This window comes from Fukomys damarensis, unplaced genomic scaffold (assembly GCF_012274545.1).
Source record: "Fukomys damarensis isolate Sample0158 unplaced genomic scaffold, DMR_v1.0_HiC HiC_scaffold_28, whole genome shotgun sequence".
NCBI classification, from domain to species: Eukaryota; Metazoa; Chordata; class Mammalia; order Rodentia; family Bathyergidae; genus Fukomys; species Fukomys damarensis.
The window spans coordinates 20,968,685-20,987,610 of record NW_022900940.1 but is presented as its reverse complement, the minus strand read 5'-3'; the positions used below and the strand labels follow the sequence as shown (position 1 = coordinate 20,987,610).

Sequence of the window (18,926 nt, the reverse complement as noted above, 5' to 3'; positions counted from 1 at the left end):
AATTATATGATTTTAGTTAAAACATTTATGAAGAGCTGGAAGTAGTGGAGTATGTCTGTAATAACAGCAATTGAGAGCCTGAGGCAGGAAGATTGCCACGAGTTTGAGGCCACCCTGGGCAACATAGTGAATTCAAGACCAGCTTGAATTACTACATAGCTGAGACCCTGTTTTAAACAGAGGTGTGCACACACACGCACACACAAGCACACAAAGGATGCTGCAATCACAGTACTGACAATGCTTGCAGTATTGGTCCATTTCAAAATATTTACATAGTATTTTATTTAAAATACATGGTTGGAATAGAGTTAGCTCCAAAAATCCAGGTTCTTGATTCAGGGAGTTTCTCACACTCAGACTTGTTTTCTAATGTTCAGTTATAAAGTTGGTTTTCTCAGGTCCTGATTCATAGGCAAAAAAGGAATCTCAAGTAAAAAACAGGCATGTGTCACCTGTGCCTGAAGGCTGTTGTGTTCTTTACAGTGTGAACTCTGTTCTGGCAGGCACTAAATATACCTGGGAATCAACTTGATTTTTATAAGTCTGTTGTGAGAAGTATGAAGTCTAGAGTAGTCTTACTACTTCAAAACTGGTTTAGTATTATTCCTACGTGATGTCCTTTCTGGGGTCTCCACTGTATGCCATGGCCAAGGTTTCTCCATTTTGAACAGTCGGATCTAGAACCTCTCTCAGCCCAAAATGAGCTCTGGGAATTGTATACTTTGTATCTCCCAAGCAGTGGTTCTTTCCCCTCCTCAGGGAGTTATACCTTTCATATACTAGAAAGTGAGATTCATGGGATCAAACAGATTTCTATAGCTCTTTTTCTATGCATCTCTCTTTTTTCCAGTATTCTGTATTTGAGATTATGGTCATCTCAGCCTGCTGAAATTCCAGTCTCTGTGTACCTAACTCAGTAAGACTGCCTTGCTCTGCTTAGGTTGCCCCGTTTCCCCCATGGTCTATAGTGCTACCAGGTTAATGCTGTGCTGACCATACTGCTCAACTCACTTGCACAGCACATTGTGTGGCATTTGTCATTTCACATATTTTGTCCAGTTTTCTGGTCATATTTAAATATATTTTTCAAGGTTACATTTTAAACATTTTTGTTTCTAGAGCTACTTGATCATTCTGGCATACTGACTTATACCTAGCAACTATGCTAAAGTCCCTTTATTATAATAAATAATCTGTAGATTCCCTTGTGGTTTTCTGCATGGGTAACTACATCATCTGCTAATAATGGAAGTTCTGCTCCTCAAAATCTTCACAGATTTTATCATGCTTACCCTTTTCTGTTCTGACTCAGAACATCCAATACAATACTACAGTAATTAGAAATACTGGTAATAGGTACCCTTCATTTTTCTCAGAAGATAGCTGTTCCTTATCTTCAAAAGAATACTTAAATAAGAACATATACAACAGTAGAATTTAGGTCGGGGCTACTAGTAAATGGAATTTAGGTATTTTACCATTCTTACATTGTAGAAGACTATAAATACTTAGATTTTTAAAAGTTACTGATGCATGTTACAATTCCAGAATAATTTGCTAAAATATCAGAAAAAGAGTAAAAACCACTTAGTAACGAGAAAAGTGAATATAGTCAGTTTCCAAATCCAATCATTTTCTTCCTATACTGATAGAGTTGATCAAAAATCCACCAGAAGACTTATACCAGATGGCGAACCTATGGTATACATGCTGCAGTGTGCTCTTTTTATCATTAAAAGTGCTAAAAGGAGCCCAGGGATTTAGCTCAGTGGCACTGTGCCTGCCTAGCAAGAGCAAAGTCCTGAGTTTGATCCCCAGTACAAAAAAAAAAAAAAAAAAGTGCTAAAAGGTTTGCCATCACTGGCTTAGACATATAAACACATTTTAAGGCTGGTATAAAGTTATAAATTGGGCCAGGCATTTAGCTCAGTAGTTCTGCCACCTGCCTCACAAGCACAAGGACCTGAGTTTGATCCCCAGTACCAAAACAATAAATAAATAAAAATAAAATATAAAGTTATATAAAGTTTTATAATCAGACAAATCTTTATATATAAGAAAAACAATTTTTGGAATATACATGTGCTTTTTTGGGGTTATCCTTCTACCACTTAAGCAAGCACTGAATTGATGACTACTACTTTCATTCATAAAAAATTTTTATCACAAAAGGAATATACTTACGCTACAGTAATGCAAGCTTCTCGAACCACTTGGGACCTAAGATCCTTAGCTGATAGTTTAAGTGCTCCATCCAACAAGCGTAAATGTTGGAAAAAGCAATCGTACTGTGCAGCTCCAGCAACGAGCAGCGACCGAATTTTCTTAAGCTAACATAAAGAGAATATTCATTACTGACAAAAAAGGTGCAATGAAAAAGAAAAGAACACAACCTAAAAATCATATTCAAATTTTTAAAAATAAGACATTTATATTTTATTATGTTTATACAGTTATATTAAAATATTTTAGTAGCATTAAATGTATCATAAATAAATACATAAACCAAAAACTTTCTGAGGAAGAAGAGACATTTATAGCTATAAATATATATAATGTATACATGAGTTCAAGTTTTGAGACAGTCTTTGAAATTATGATGAAAAACATAAAATTTACCATTTAATCAGATTAAGATATACACTCTACTGGCATTAAGTACATTCACAATGAATAGTCATTACCACTATCTACTAAGGGAGCCTAATTTTAAAAGGGCCAATTCTAGAAACTCTATCGCAAAATAAGTTTTGTACTTTTACTTTTATTGTAAGCAAAAGCACAACATCAAAATGACCAACTTTCAAGCGTCATCGTGTCTATATGCTAATGTTACTACACTTTGTGAAGAAAATGGTTCACTCTAGCTTTGTCCCATACACACACACACACATCTAAATTATATACTAAAATGTAATGCTAAAGGTATACTTTTAAGAAATGTAATTGCTAAATGTTTCCAAATAAAACATCTTAGTTAAATAAACACAATATGCATATACAATAAATTAAATCTGTCAAAAGAGATACAGGTGCAAATCTATGCTCAAGCATATTCAGAAACTAGGTTTAACACGGCCATCCATTATTATATATAATCCACATTTAACTCAGATTTTCTAGACTTTAAAAATATATCTTTAAAATTAAATCAGATGGACTAAAGATGTGAATGTAAAAGCCATGCTAGTGATAGGCACATCCAAATTATAAGAAAAACACCTTATTTCCTCCTATGAGAAGGGCAAACCATTTTACAAACTGGACAGAATACAGTACTAGACAGAAAACATGTTCTCAAAAAAATGCAAATAAGTTCATAAATGACTAAGACCTTTGTTCAAAATATTTTGGTAGCATCTACTAAAATAAAATTGTACCTACTCTTTACCCAACAACCTATACCTTAAAATCTAACCTATAAAACACTACTGTTACAAATGTATGCAAGTGCACTTATTACAACATTGTTAAAATGAAAAGAAATAAAAGCAACTATAAATTCATCAAATAGAAAATGGTTTAATAAATTACCTGTACACATACTGAGCTAAGGAACATATGCACATACTGGTCTACATTCAATAAATATCTGAACAATGATTACATAACTGATATCTATACCAGGTGTGCTGAATATGCATGTTTTTTATGTGAAAAAAGCAAGTTACTAAGTAAGATATCTCATATGATCTCATTTTTATAAAATGGGTCAGAGAGGAAGAATTGTGCTGATTTTATCATTTGTTTGAGTACATATACACAGAAAAGAATACACTCTAGACTTGTTTCAGAACTGAAGAATATGAAATATATTTAACAAATCTGGTGTCATTTATTTTTCTATTAAAAATATTGTCAAACATTTTAAGATTCCTAAGATAAAGACGAAAAAATGATCTTATGTACACAGTGTCACAAAAGCATGTCTGTCAAAAATACCCTATTTGATTTCATCCATCAAAATGGAGATTTTTATGACTGACCACACTAGAAGCTACAGTGTAGTAGGGGCTTTTCAAACAAAAACCTTTCTCTGCCTTCTTGCAAACAAACTCTGAGGTACTCATTTAACATAAGCAATTTTTTAATGTAAATTTGACAAATCTGAAAAACTTAAAATATATAGTGCTGTAAATACAAATATTACTTAAAATTTTATCAAATATATTTAATTGAGTTTACTGGTACATTTTAGGTATACAGTACAGTTACAATCATTATTCGGATCTTGTACCTTTTACGTGACAGGTCTTGGTTCTCATTTTATCAAATATTTTCTTTAAGTAACTTAGGGTAAATAAAACATTCTTAGCCTGTTTTTTAAAATCATGAGTAGAAAATATTCATCCCATTCATGAGAAAGAAAAAGTGAGAAAAATGGAGATGGACTCTTGTGAAATTATGTCAATTTTATGAGATTCTATGAAAAGTGAACTGTTTTACTGGTAAATCTATGATTTGAGGAGGATGCTAAAAAGCAACTATGTAATTACATAGGGAGGCTAAGGTCCTCTGAAGCTTAAACTTTCCTTAACAAGTGGAAAGGCTACCAAAAGGGTGAGACAGGCACCACGCGAACGGCAAAATAAAGAAAAATTGACCCTAAAACAGAAAATGCCCATTATCTCAGTGTGAGAGAAATAATGCCTATCAGACTATTTTATTAGTGAATGAATACCACATAGTATTACTACTGAATTTCTGTATTTTTTTGAGAAACACTAAAAAAAAAGAAAGGAGATAAGAAAAATAAAAACTTACTGCATTGGCACGCTGATCCCAGTCATGTTTGTCATCTGACAAAATTTCCCTGATTTTATTTAAGGTTTCTTCAAGTTCTCGACTAGAATATATCTTAAAGAAAAGATTCATAATTATAACAATATTTCTTGCTCAAAACAACATCAAAATTATGCCCTAATGTTTAAAATAATCTTTTGTACGATAAAGTATTTCTCACTCTAGGCATCATTTTTAAAAATGAAGAATATATTATGGACAAAAAAATAAAATGCTTTTCTCCTCCATGAAAATTTCAAATATACTCTTAAAAAGCTTTGAAATTTAAAAACAAGATACAAATGTGCAAGAATAAAAATAGGCCTCAAAAACTCCATTCAAATACTTATTATACAATATTGAGAAGAGCAAATATTGAAAGTTAGTTTTCTTTTTCTGTCCTCTGTCACGATAGACTTGTCAGAGTAGCTACATGCTTTGGTTTCTCTGGAGTCAACTATTTGCTAAATAGCTAGCTATATACCATTTATCTTTCATTTAAGAAATATTCAAATAACAGAGATAATACTGTGCTAGGCATTTGGGAGACTACGGTAAGCAAAAACAGACATAAAAATTTTTGTCACAGACTTATGGACCTTATAGTGCACTTATAGATTTTAAAAACTTAATTAAATGACATAGAATATAAAAATATAAAAAATAGTACTACAAGAAAGAATGAATGCATATATTGGGTCTTAGAGGGTAGATCTAGTCAGTAAAGCTGCAGCTGAGAGCTAAAGGATGAACAGGATATTATTATACAAAGAGGAAAAACATTTGCTTTCCCTGAAGAGTAAATACCATGTGCAAGGAATGGCTCTTTGACCAGCAGAAACTAAAAGTCTGCAGTACAGGAATATAGAGTGCAAAGGAAAAAAGAAAAAGAGACAACGACCCAGGGTCTAAGAGAAGTAGTGTACAGCATCGCTGTACCACAGCTGAGGTTCAGAGGTGGGCATGTGTTACGGCTTGTGTCTAGATGCCCTCCACAGCCTCATGCAGTCATAGGTGGGGCTTTTTCAGAGATGGCTGGATCTAAAATGTGTGATACTATGATTGATTCATGGTGCCATGCATGGATCAAGGGCACTAGCAGTAAGGGTGTGCATGCCACCCTCCTTAAGTAGCCTGGATAAGATACAAGGGATAGAAAGAGCTTTGGACCACCCTTGCTTGCTTTGCTCCCTTCTGCCAGCAATGAACTATTTCTCCTTTACCATCTTCCTCTGTCTGGCCTTGCAGCCAGCCAATCACAGAATGAAACTTCTATGAACTGTAAGCCAAATAAACTTTTCCTCCTTTAACTTTGGGTATCAGGTATTCTGTCTCAGCAACAAGAAAAGTAACTAAGATAGCATGTGACCTAAATCTGCTTAATTAAAATGAAACCCACATGTTCTACAGAAGCAGATGATAGTGAAGGAGTTGAGTCTGAAAACAGCTATGAGCCCTGTTTGTAACCATAAGTGACGACATAGAGGACTAAGAAATGAAAGGTGGAATTAAACAAAGTCCTGGTGATAGTCCTTCATCAAACACTCCTGCGTACACCACCTTTCACTTTCAAAAGCTATTAAATTGAGGGGGGAGAGGGAAAGAGACAAAGACAAAGGATAAAAGCATAAGATAAGGCTGAAGAGGCAGGGCTCCCGGAAGCTTCTGAACTAGCTCTTTCCTGCCTCCAATCTTCCCTTCAAAATACCCTTTCTGCCATTTTCCAGAAAAGGACACACCCCTTACTCCTAATCGTATTATAACATGTTGCCCTGGAATATAAGGCAAGATTTCTCTTCTACCAATAAGAGGGTCAACTCAAAAACATCCTAGTAAGGGGTATATAACTTTTTAAACATTTTGGGGGGGTATACAAAGCAAAAGAAGTTTGAAGATTACTAAGACCCAGGGTCTAAGAGAAGTAGTGTACAGCATCGCTGTACCACAGCTGAGGTTCAGAGGTGGGCATGTGTTACGGCTTGTGTCTAGATGCCCTCCACAGCCTCATGCAGTCATAGGTGGGGCTTTTTCAGAGATGGCTGGATCTAAAATGTGTGATACTATGATTGATTCATGGTGCCATGCATGGATCAAGGGCACTAGCAGTAAGGGTGTGCATGCCACCCTCCTTAAGTAGCCTGGATAAGATACAAGGGATAGAAAGAGCTTTGGACCACCCTTGCTTGCTTTGCTCCCTTCTGCCAGCAATGAACTATTTCTCCTTTACCATCTTCCTCTGTCTGGCCTTGCAGCCAGCCAATCACAGAATGAAACTTCTATGAACTGTAAGCCAAATAAACTTTTCCTCCTTTAACTTTGGGTATCAGGTATTCTGTCTCAGCAACAAGAAAAGTAACTAAGATAGCATGTGACCTAAATCTGCTTAATTAAAATGAAACCCACATGTTCTACAGAAGCAGATGATAGTGAAGGAGTTGAGTCTGAAAACAGCTATGAGCCCTGTTTGTAACCATAAGTGACGACATAGAGGACTAAGAAATGAAAGGTGGAATTAAACAAAGTCCTGGTGATAGTCCTTCATCAAACACTCCTGCGTACACCACCTTTCACTTTCAAAAGCTATTAAATTGAGGGGGGAGAGGGAAAGAGACAAAGACAAAGGATAAAAGCATAAGATAAGGCTGAAGAGGCAGGGCTCCCGGAAGCTTCTGAACTAGCTCTTTCCTGCCTCCAATCTTCCCTTCAAAATACCCTTTCTGCCATTTTCCAGAAAAGGACACACCCCTTACTCCTAATCGTATTATAACATGTTGCCCTGGAATATAAGGCAAGATTTCTCTTCTACCAATAAGAGGGTCAACTCAAAAACATCCTAGTAAGGGGTATATAACTTTTTAAACATTTTGGGGGGGTATACAAAGCAAAAGAAGTTTGAAGATTACTAAATTAGGAAGTAGTTGTAATAGAATAATTCCTAGGTTTCTAATTTTTCTAATGGATTAAGTAATGGTTTTTTGCTTAAAGAATAGTAGAGCAGGGTGTAGTGGCATATGCCTCTAATCCCAGTACTTAAGGAGACAAAGCAGGAGGGACTGCAAATTCAAGCCCAGCCTGGGCAATTTAGCAACTTAGACACTATCATAAAATTTTTAAAAATGGAAAAAAAAGGGGGTGGGCTGGAGATGTAGCTCAGTGGTAGAGAGCCTCCGGATTTATTCCTCATCCCCAAAGCAATACTAGAATACGTTTTTGCTTTTCTCCCCAGGGGAGATTATGATTCCAATTTCAGACAGGTTGAGTTTCAAATGGTAAAGTACCAAAAACCAGATGTCAAGCAAATAATCATAGTAGATAAATTTTCCGATGTTCAGGAGAGGTATGACTGGGAGATAATCTGGATGTTATCTATATAAAGTGGGACGTGAAGCCATAGATTTAAATGTGACTTAGGAAGAAAATGGAGAGAAGGCAAGGCCTAGAGGTAATCCTTAAGAAATTCTAATACTCACTGGCCAAGCAGAGAAGGATGTAGATAATATATGAACCAGAAGTGGACGAGGAAGAAGGAGAGAAAAAAATGAACACCATATCATATTCATTACAACACAGTGGACATAGTCAACAGCACTAGATATTATTAAAAGCTCAAGAAAACACAGTAAAACCCATTGCTTTAGAAACTGTGAGAATGATGAATGGTCTTCTCAAGACCTGTTTCAATGGAGGAAGAAGCTGGAAGAGTGGGCTGAAGTAAACGGCATGCAGTTAAGGAGAAACCAAGTGCAGACAACTCTTTTAGAAAGGCTGATCATGAAAATCAAAATAAAGAGCAGTAACTGGAAAATAAGGAGTTCAGTATAACTTGGCAGGGGGAAGAACCGGGGATTAAACCTGTGAATGCTCTACCCCTGAGATATATACCCAGAAATTTTAAAACTTTTTAAATTTTGTGATCCTCCTGCCTCAGCCTTCACAAGTGCTGGGGCTATAACCACCACACTTAGGGTTTTTTAAATTATTATTTCATTTCTTGTGGTGCTGGGTGTTGAAGCAAGGGCACCCCAACTCAGATTTATTTTTAATTGAGAAACTGAGCCATGTTTAATAAACAGTGAGAAGGTTCTAGAAAAGAGGTTCCTGAACCCATGAGATGATCACTTGTGCAAATGTATTAAGAAAGTAGGAAATAACACGTTTTGGAGAAGCACCAAGCTCCTACAGCAAAAGGACAGGAGCATACAGTGGGGAAGGATGTAGGCAGAGAGATGATGTGCCCATCCACAGTGACAGTTTATGTAGTAAAGTTAAAGACAAAGTCATGTACTGAGAGGAGAGAGCTGAGTTAATAGCTGCAAAGAAACCCATCGGATACCAGTGGAAAACATACAGGTAATTTAACATATCAAGGATGTCACACTCTTGAAGGCACATTTTATTTATGTGAAGTCCAGTAAAATTCATGTGCCCTAACATGTGACTTTCTCTAGAAGGATGCATTTCTGAGCTATAAGGGGTGGGGGCGCAATGGACACAACTCACACACACACAATGTTGAGAATCATCCAGAGCCATAGCTTTGCCAAATGGGTACTTAAAAATCAAGGAGTTTTAATGGATTAATGCAACTTTACCACAGGAAACCCTAGGATCAAAGCTTAGATGAGAAGGGAAGCAGAAATAAGAGTGAAAAATCAAGAGTAAAAGACAGTGGACTGACGATCCTAATGTCCATAGTGAAAGTAGTCAGAAAATGTGGGAAGTGCGTGGAGATCATGACAGTAAAAGAATGTTTCAAATAATACAAATGGACACAAAGCAATTATATATAGGTGACACCACTATTAAGTGAATAAGGTAAAGGTAGAAAAGAGGTCATGAAACTGATGGGTCATCCAAATAGAAACAAAGTCATTAAGAATGTGTCAAAATTTAGGATGCTGACAGTAACAGCTAACATGTACTTTACCACACACTTCTGAACTGTCATATTTAACCCTCATAATAATCCCAATTATTATCCCAATAATTCCTAATTTAGGATGAAGATTTTTGAGGTACATAGGATTAATTCAGCCAAAGTTAGCTAGTGTGGCAGAGCTGGGAATCAAATCCAGGTATCTGTGGAATATTGTCCAGATTGGTATATGGCAGTGAAGAGGCTAGCCAGGGAGCACGAACCCCACCTAAGAGAGTGTAAGAATAACGGTCACAAGTGATAAAGAGGAGAGCAAGCACATTTAATCTACTATTAATTCCTAAGGGCACATGAGCCTAGAGTAGTGAATAGCCTCCCCTTTAAAGAGCTACAAAAACAAATACCAGTTTTTAATTAAGACAAAGACATTAAAAACCCTTAAAAAAAAAAAAAAGACTTAGGGAGTTTATGATGCTGATGCAACAGATGTTCCCAAATGACAAAATCCAAAGCACAGAACACATGATGGACAGGCAGCCCGGGTGGGGTGGGATAGGGCACAGGCGGGTGTCGAAGGTTCAGCTGCAAGGATTCGATAGGTAATTGTGAAACAGGTTAAGGATGAATAGCAGTTGGCTTCAGGGACACTATGATGATACCATTCCGATAAACATACACTGAACAAAGAAAATGTTCAAGCCCAACCAAGTTTACTAATTGTTCCTACAACACCGATCTTTCCCTTAAATACAAAGGCGTGGGGAGAGTCCATGTTTTCTCTGTTATCTAAAAAGTAAGTTTCTTAAAATATTAAAACATGTATTTTAGTAAAGGTATAAAATACACTCAAATCAGCAACATTTTAAAAGCTTTCTGACAACTTTTAAAGATCATAAATAGCTTAAAGACAATTTTCCCTTTCAGAGCTAAATAATTCAGTGGAAAGTACTTTGCAAATAAAGTGTGTGAAATATTTTTAAAAGAACATTCTGCAATCACACCCATCATACTGAAAAAATATTCTGATTAACATCAAGTGATGGCAAAAACTTGTGAAGAAATGAGAATTATCATACCTTTCTTGTAGGAATTTTAACTGGTACAATAATCCTACAGAGTAATATCTGGTAAAGCTAAAAGATTATATTCATGCCAATTCTACTCCTGTGCTTCTACTCTAAAGAAATTCTTACAAGTAATCCAGAACATATGTGCAAAAATACTCACTGTAGCATGATATGGAATAGTAAAAAGTTAGAAACCAACTAAATATCCATTAACAGAAAGGATAAATGAATTGTGGTCAATCCAAATGAATGAAAAAGAATAATAATATTTACACTGTGGAAATTTTAAATAATAATTGAGTAAAAACTCAAGTTTAGGAATGATATAATGCTACAATTTTTATTTGGATTTTTAAGATATGGAAATACTACTACTTTCTGGATATGTCCACTCTACTTTAATTACTTCTATGTGAATGATTTTCACATTTCTACTGTCAACTAATCTCCAACATTCTCTGTGCTCAAAACTCACTAATTCAAGAATTTGTACTAAAACTTTATTGAAATGTAATGTGATTTAGTAATACAGAATCTATTATATTTTAACCTTACTGAAAAAAACCACTTGAAAATCTAATTACTAACAGATAACAGCCTGGTAACAAGTCAAGTATATCTTTTATGTAGTCATTTATGGAAATAAGTTTTTAAAAGGGACAAAACAAATGATATGAATAACAATTAGCAATATAATATCACTTGGCAATATTCACAGAAATGCTATTTTACAGGTAGCTTTACCTGAATTGAAGGGACATCTGTAAAAGCTTTTATAAAATCATCTTCATCAACTGCTCCAGCACCTCCTTCTTTAGAAGCACCTAATAATTAAAATGAAATTAATTTCCTAAGGTTTATTTTTAAGTGTTTTAGCATGAAGAACAATATAAAAATTTAATCCCTTTGATATGAACAAAGGAACGATTTTGAGGGATCAACTTATAGCATTAAAAAATACAGCCCCCAACTCTCAGAAAAGTCAAGGTACATGTCAAAAATTGATTATTTTATAAGGAAATAGGCTAGCTGGTAGTAAAACTCAAACCACAAGAACAGTGGTCCTGAACCCCACATTCAATTTATTAGTAAGACACAAATACAAGTAAAGGATAAACATTTAAAAAGCTGAACAGCAACTTAAAATGACCCTAAATTTCAATACATGATGACAAGCAAAGGATCCAGGTGTTATATCAAAAAATATATATGAAAGAAATGTTAGTCACAAGATTAAATTTAATCACACACACAAATCTTTCTTCAATGTACATAGAAATAAAAAAGTAAAGCTGGGCCTTTACACTGAGCTCCTAGAGGGATTATCTACCACTCTGGGAGCACAGTGTGACAGGCCTGGGTTCAATCACCGGTACTGAGCCAAAAAAAGCAAGCTTAAACTTAATAGTTAGCAGTTATTTAAGAGACAGTAATTAACTCTTGTCTTTCAGCTCCAACATCTAACTCTTCTTTGAGATGCTGGGATTAGTATTCACAAAACCTTTATTTCACTGTTGATTCTAATGATTTCCTGTTATGCTCTGTCACTAGAGGGGGTCGGAGGAAGGAGCAGCTGAAGGAAAAGTGAATCTGTTCCTTCTTGACTGCTTCCTGTTCTTGTCAGTAAAATTCTAGCAACTCTGGCAGACCACTCATTCCACAACAGCACTAATTCTGCTTTGCAGTTTTCTGACTCACTAAATCAGGTCATCGTACATATCAGAGACATCAGTGCCAGATAGCTACTTAAACATTCCTTTGAGTCCCACAGCTTTAGGAGATCCCTGCTCTAGGCCTCTGAAATGTTCATTCACAGAGGTGGTAGCTGCTTCATATAATTGTTACTTCCACATTTTAGAGTTTTCACATTCTTAATCCATCAATATTTTCAAATTAAGCCTTTCAAATTAAAAAATTTAAAACATTTCCACAATTATCACCAAAGGAAATATTAATACTTCTAAAGTAGACTGAAAAAATTAACATCATCAAGTACAAAGTACTTAGAACTTCCAAAGCTGTGTGAGAAGTTCCTCATCTTAACAAAACAGACACAAACTTTTATAGATCTCAGTGACTTTTAACAGCAACAAGAGATGGGCTGCAGAGGAGCGTAACAAAGTCAAAAAGCTGCAAATTAAAAGTAATGGCGATAAATGTAATAAACTAAAAGGATAAATAATGCACACTTGCTCCAGAAAATTCAAATATAATAATAAATCAGTTATTTTTAATATTAAAAAACATCCCATGAAACAAAAGTACTATGAACTTTACCCTATCAAATCAGTCTTAACAGCTGACCAACTAAAAATTTATAATCAAGAAACAAAAGATCAGATACACAAACATAATAGCTTACCTAAACTTAAAATGTACATTAATTTGCAAACCTTTTGATTTGTGGATACGAGGGGGGGGCGGGTAGGGGGGTAGAGGGTGTACTGGGAATTGAATTGGGAACCCTGCACTTGCGAGGCAGGTGGGCTTTTTTTTTTTTTTTTAAGTACAAGCCCTTCTTATTCAGAGTGCAGAGGCCAGGTTATAGTTTTTCTTCACTCTTTCACAGTTGTCTTGCCAAGCCACTTGACAGAAATTTCTTTACAGATCTGGTCATACCAAATGGTTCCTAAATATTCAACAGTTTTCATGAAAACAACTTATTTCTACATTGATATATTCCTCACTTATAATGCTGTTTTTCACAACTTACTTGGTAAAAACAAGAGTAACCACAGGTATATTTAAGAACAACTGACTCCTAGGAAGTATAGTCTCAGCTGGTGAAAGAGACTTGTGCAGGAATAGACACAGTCAACATCTTTAGGAACTGCAGAAGATAGGAAACTTTCACAGAGAAAAGGAAAAGCTACCAGGAGCTCAGTTCGAAGAGTTACTACAGTACATGTAGTTACAAAAGACATCCTACACAGAACACAACACCAACTCCAAAACAGTCTAGCCTGCCAGCCACAAACATAACGTCAAGAATCAAGGGAAGGCAGAACATACGAGTAAATTCTAAGTAAGGCCCCAAAAAAGTTGTCACTAAGAACATAAATAGGGGAGACTGACTGAAAAATTACAATTCATTGTAACAAAAATTGAGTTCTGTCCTATCAATGAGGCCAAATAAACTAATGAGGGAGGGAGGAAAGAACAGAAATTAAATAGCTTTTACAAGTTACACAGAAGCTAATAGAGACAAAGGCTATAATAAATATTTAATATTACGCCGGGGATTTAGCTCAGTTGTGCTGCTGCCTGCCTCTCAAGTGCAAGGTCCTGAGTTCAATCCCCAGTACAAAAAAAAAGGCATAAATATTTAATATAGCCCTGTGGCCATCTCAAATGTGACAATTTGGTAAGAGCCTGTATGACCCGAACAGATGACTCCAATCCACCTCATTCATACCTTAAAGAATCACTATGTTCTAAGAGTTGCTAATAAGTATATGAAGAAAATAGTGATATCACAAAAATGTGGTATGCGAGACAGTACATGTTAACTCAATTTCACAATATATATGAATTTCAAAAAATATTGTACATACAAATATATACAATGTTTATCAATGAAAAAAGTCCCAAAATGATACATAGTAAATCATTAAATATTAAACATAAAGGTGGCTGTATATAAAATCAATATATAAAAATCAACTTCATTTGCATTGGCAACAAAATTAAAAACTTTAAATTGAAAAACATACTTCACCAGTCACTCTCTCAGGGAACAGGCAGAAGTAAGCTGAATAACAGTAAAAACAGTTTTGAGAAGCCTTTAGCATCAAGGGTGAGTAAAACAAAGGCTGAATTTCCATTTCTCAAGATCAGAGGTGACAGTTGTGAACAGTTACCTGGTAAAGAATTCAGTGGCAAAGGAACAAATACAAAGGAGTATTGAGGCATTTCAAGAGGGATGTCTCAGTTATGATTGGTATCACTTTTGAAGACTTCTATGTTACCTTTATAGAGGGAATATATAATCCAAATATAGATGTTTAACTGCAAATTTCTAGCTTGTATATTTTGTCTGGGAGGAGTAGCAGCTGACTTCCTGGTCTGCTTATATAATGCTTAGAAAGTATCTAAGATACTTTCTGTTCAGACTGTTCAGCTTTCTTAAATTACTACTAATGTCATCCTGCATTACCCCAAAATTGAAGCCAAAAAAGTAAAAAGAAAACATTCTAACTGGAATATATACTGGGTTTAGCAATGTTTTTATGCAAACAAGATAAAAAGCCTATCAACTATCGGTAGGACACAAAATATAAAACGTGATCTTGGAATATTTGACAGTCAGAGAAAATAAAGAAGAACAAAGAGAAAAGAAATGATGAGTTTATCTAAGTGACACAAAATTAAGCTGAAAAGATTTCACTAATGAAAACAGAAACAATTTGAAAACAAAATTATATAATGTTGCATTATAACCCAAGCATGAAATAAATATCCACAAAGACCATATGACACAAACAAATGATCCGATAAATAAACCGTGGAAAGTGACTAATCTGCCCTTAAGTAGATTTTTGAGTGCTGTCTGTAGACCTTCTGTCCTCAGTGAGAAACAACACAGTTCTCTATTTCTCAAGAATGGGCTGAAGCAGTGACCTCCTTGAAAGCAAACCACATAGAGCCAGGGGATGAGTAGCCCTCCCATGGGGAAAGCCTACCACAGATCCAAGTCAACATCAACCTGAGAAGTTATGTTGGTAGTAGATATTATTGATATAGTTGATGAAAACTGTACTTCTGTGGTCTTACTTGCATATAATAATTTTCTCATTATGGAAAAAATATAAAACACATAATTGTCTAATACTGGGAAAAAAAACCAGACAAATACCAAATCAGGGGCATTTTACAAAATACCTGACCAGTACAATAGTTGTCAAAACTGTCAAAAACAATAAAACTAAGGAAAGTCTGGAAAATTTTTGCAGCCAAACCAAACTTTTAAGTCTAGTATCCTGGGAAGGGTCCTAGGACAGAAAGAGGACTGTAGGAAAACACAAGGGGATCTTAATAAAATATACAGATAATAGTGATATCTTAATATTATTCCTTGTGGACTTTAGTTAATAAGGTGTATCAATTCATTATTTATAATAAATATAACATACAAATGTACAATATTAATCAGAGAAAACATAAAATGTGAAATGTTCTGTGAATATAAAATAGTTCTAAATTAAAAGTTTGTATTACTTTTTAAAGTTTAAAGAAACAGTAACTCATATTTTGAGGTATCTAAGAATAAACTAATTAAAAGCTAAAGCAAAAAAATTGGGAAAAATAATAAATTTTAATGCAAACAGTACTAAAATAAATGGAGAAATATTTTATATTCATGAACAGAAAGATGTATCATAGAGATGTTCAGTCTTCCCATAGTACAATAATAATCAGGCCTCCAAAGTAATTTTTAAGATTCTACAATTATTTGGAAGAGCAACAGACCAACAATTGTTGAAATACTCCAGAAGAACAGAGAGGTTAGGCTACATAGAATTACAAAGCTAACATAATACGATAATTAGGTTTCAATGCAGAGATAGACCAACTGACCAAAATGTATTAAAACTTACAGTAGATATTCTGATTCCCATGAATATCATATTCATCTGATTCAAGATAAAAGCATCCAGATTCAAAACACAATTTCACACAAATATTCCCCAAACCCAGAGACCAAAAAGAACAAATAAAATCACCCACAGTCTATGATTATAACTAAGAGATGAATAACACTTTAAAAATTCAATTCACAAATAAATGAAGAAAATATAAATCCAGGACCAGCAATGTCACTGCAGAGCCCTCAATGGAAAGAAGAAATCAGAGGTACTTATATAAAAGAAGAGATATTGGTAGTTGTTTAATATACCCACAGGACCAGAGTTAAGTCACACTAAGAAGGGGAAATTACTCCTTGGAATCTTGGTGGATAAAGGAAGAAACAAAAGATAAAGGCTCTACTGAAATAAGATGATTATCTCAGATTCAAAAGTAGAAAGCATCTTTAAACATTTAGTAAATAAGCTGAACTTCTATATACCAAAAGAAGAGGGCAATCTTAAACTAAGAAACTGAGAAAGCCTTTGCATCCTGGGCTCTTAGAATCACATGTTACTTGCGGACCAGGAAAATTCAATATATTATCAGAAACAGAATGAATAATATAAGATCTATACTAGTCTACAATAAGAAGAAAAGAAAATAAGTATTAAAAGGACTTCAGCTGATAAAAGTAACTGCTTCAAAAAGAAACAAAAAATCCCAGTGACTAAGAAGAAAAGGACTGCAACACAATACTTCAACATAATTAAATGGCAAGTATAGATATGAAAGAACAGGTAAATTAGAATGTCAGAAATTCAGAATAGAGATGGAAGATATAAAGACAGCTGGCTGAAGGCTGGAAGAAATTTTAAAAGAACAGAACTATCTGAGAATCATTAAATCACTCAACTCTCCAAGAGAGAATAAATCTATTCTTTTTTTTAATCCATTCTTTTTTTAATAAGAGCTACAAAAATTCTTAGGACACTGAGGAAATTTGAATACAGAAATAAAGTACTTAAGGGGAGAAAAGCATATAAGATAGGATGAATTTACAGAAAATACTGGGCTGGGGATTTAGCTCAGAGGTTCCATTGCCTGCCTTGTAAACCCAAGGTCTTGAGTTCAATCCCTGGTACAAAAGAAAGAAAGAAAAGAAAATATTGGTGCTACAGGAACAAGTTAAGTAATAGCATTACAAGTCAGACAGATCCATACTCTTCAAAACAATACCATGGAGACAAAAGCTGATAATGGGACGTTTATAGATAATACTATAGCTTTCTTGCATATGATAACAGCCTACTGGTTATAATGGAGCATGCCTTTTAAATCATGGGAGGTGCATTTTAAACATCCAGGGGTAAAATATCATGATATCTGGTATTTACTTTCCAATGGGTGAGATTTTTTAAAGATTTTTTTCAGTAAAACCTTTATACATTTAATTTAATTTTTTTATTAGTACAAGCTTGCAGTACATAATGATCACATTCATCATGAGGAGTTGTTACATGTATATAACACATCTGGATTCTTTTTACTTTCCTGGGATATTTATTTTTAAAGAATATGTGTGAGAATATATCTATAGAGGCAGAGAATTAAAATAAACACGAGAAACACTGATTATAAATATAAGTGATGAATGTTTATTATATTCTTCATCATAATAAAAAATATGGGAAACCACTCACTATAAAGCTGGCACAAATACAATCAGATCAGGAAAAAAGAAACTCCAGACTGGCCAATATATATAGGGTACATCTGTAATCCCAGCATTTGGGAGGCTGAGGCAGGAGGATCACTGTGAGCTCAAGGCCAGCCTAGGATACATAGTGAGTTCAAGGCCAGTGTAAACTACAAAGCAAGGCACTGTCTCAAAAAACATAAAAACCCAGGCTGGGGATTTAGCTCAGTGGTGTCACGCCTGCCTCATAAACACAAGGTGCTGAGTTCTATCCTGGGTACCAGACACATACACTCACACACACACACACACACACACACACACACCCAAAAATAAAACAAAAAAACCCAAAATATATAAGGTAGTATTTCAATAGAGTAAGGAATGTTTAATTATACAGATGGAACTGGCTATCCATTAAGAAATGAATTACAATGAATCTATAATTATACAAAAAAATTCCAATATACCAAATATGTATAAATTATTTTTTTAGAATAAATGAGACTATCTTTTATAATCTTGAGACTGAACAAGACCTTATTCAAGACAGCAATTCAGACATCAAAAAGGATATTATATATATTTTGATAAAAAATTTAGAAATATGATACAAAAATGCCATAAACAGGAGAAAATGAGGAAATATTTATAACTTTTAATTTTTAAAAAGGCTTAATATTTTTATAAATTCTAATAAGTTGATAAGAAGACAAAACAGCACATAATCCACAGAAGAGGCTATACTAATTCCTATTAATGGATTAAAACATTCTGAACCTTAGTAGAAAATAAACTCCAGAAGGGCAGGGTGATTGTGGGTTTGTTTGTTTGTCTGCTTTTTTGTTTTTGAGACAGGGTCACTGTATAGTCCTGTCTGGCCTTGAACTCACTATATACCCCAGGGTAGCCTGGAACTTGTGCTGATCCTCCT

At 34.6% G+C, this 18,926-nt stretch overlaps 1 protein-coding gene across 34 annotated transcripts in view; it reads right to left on the bottom strand.

Moving 5' to 3' along the window:
* The window catches only part of Clasp2 (cytoplasmic linker associated protein 2), a 184,432-nt gene that overhangs the window by 101,661 nt on the left and 63,845 nt on the right, over nucleotides 1-18,926 (bottom strand). For all 34 annotated transcript variants that reach the window (XM_010629655.3, XM_033757049.1, XM_033757050.1 and 31 more), the window contains 3 exons: nucleotides 11,473-11,552; nucleotides 4,768-4,860; nucleotides 2,188-2,333 (listed from right to left, as the gene is read on the bottom strand). In XM_010629655.3, the coding sequence (XP_010627957.1) occupies nucleotides 2,188-2,333; nucleotides 4,768-4,860; nucleotides 11,473-11,552 (319 nt within the window). The remainder of the gene's footprint in view (nucleotides 1-2,187; nucleotides 2,334-4,767; nucleotides 4,861-11,472; nucleotides 11,553-18,926) is intronic.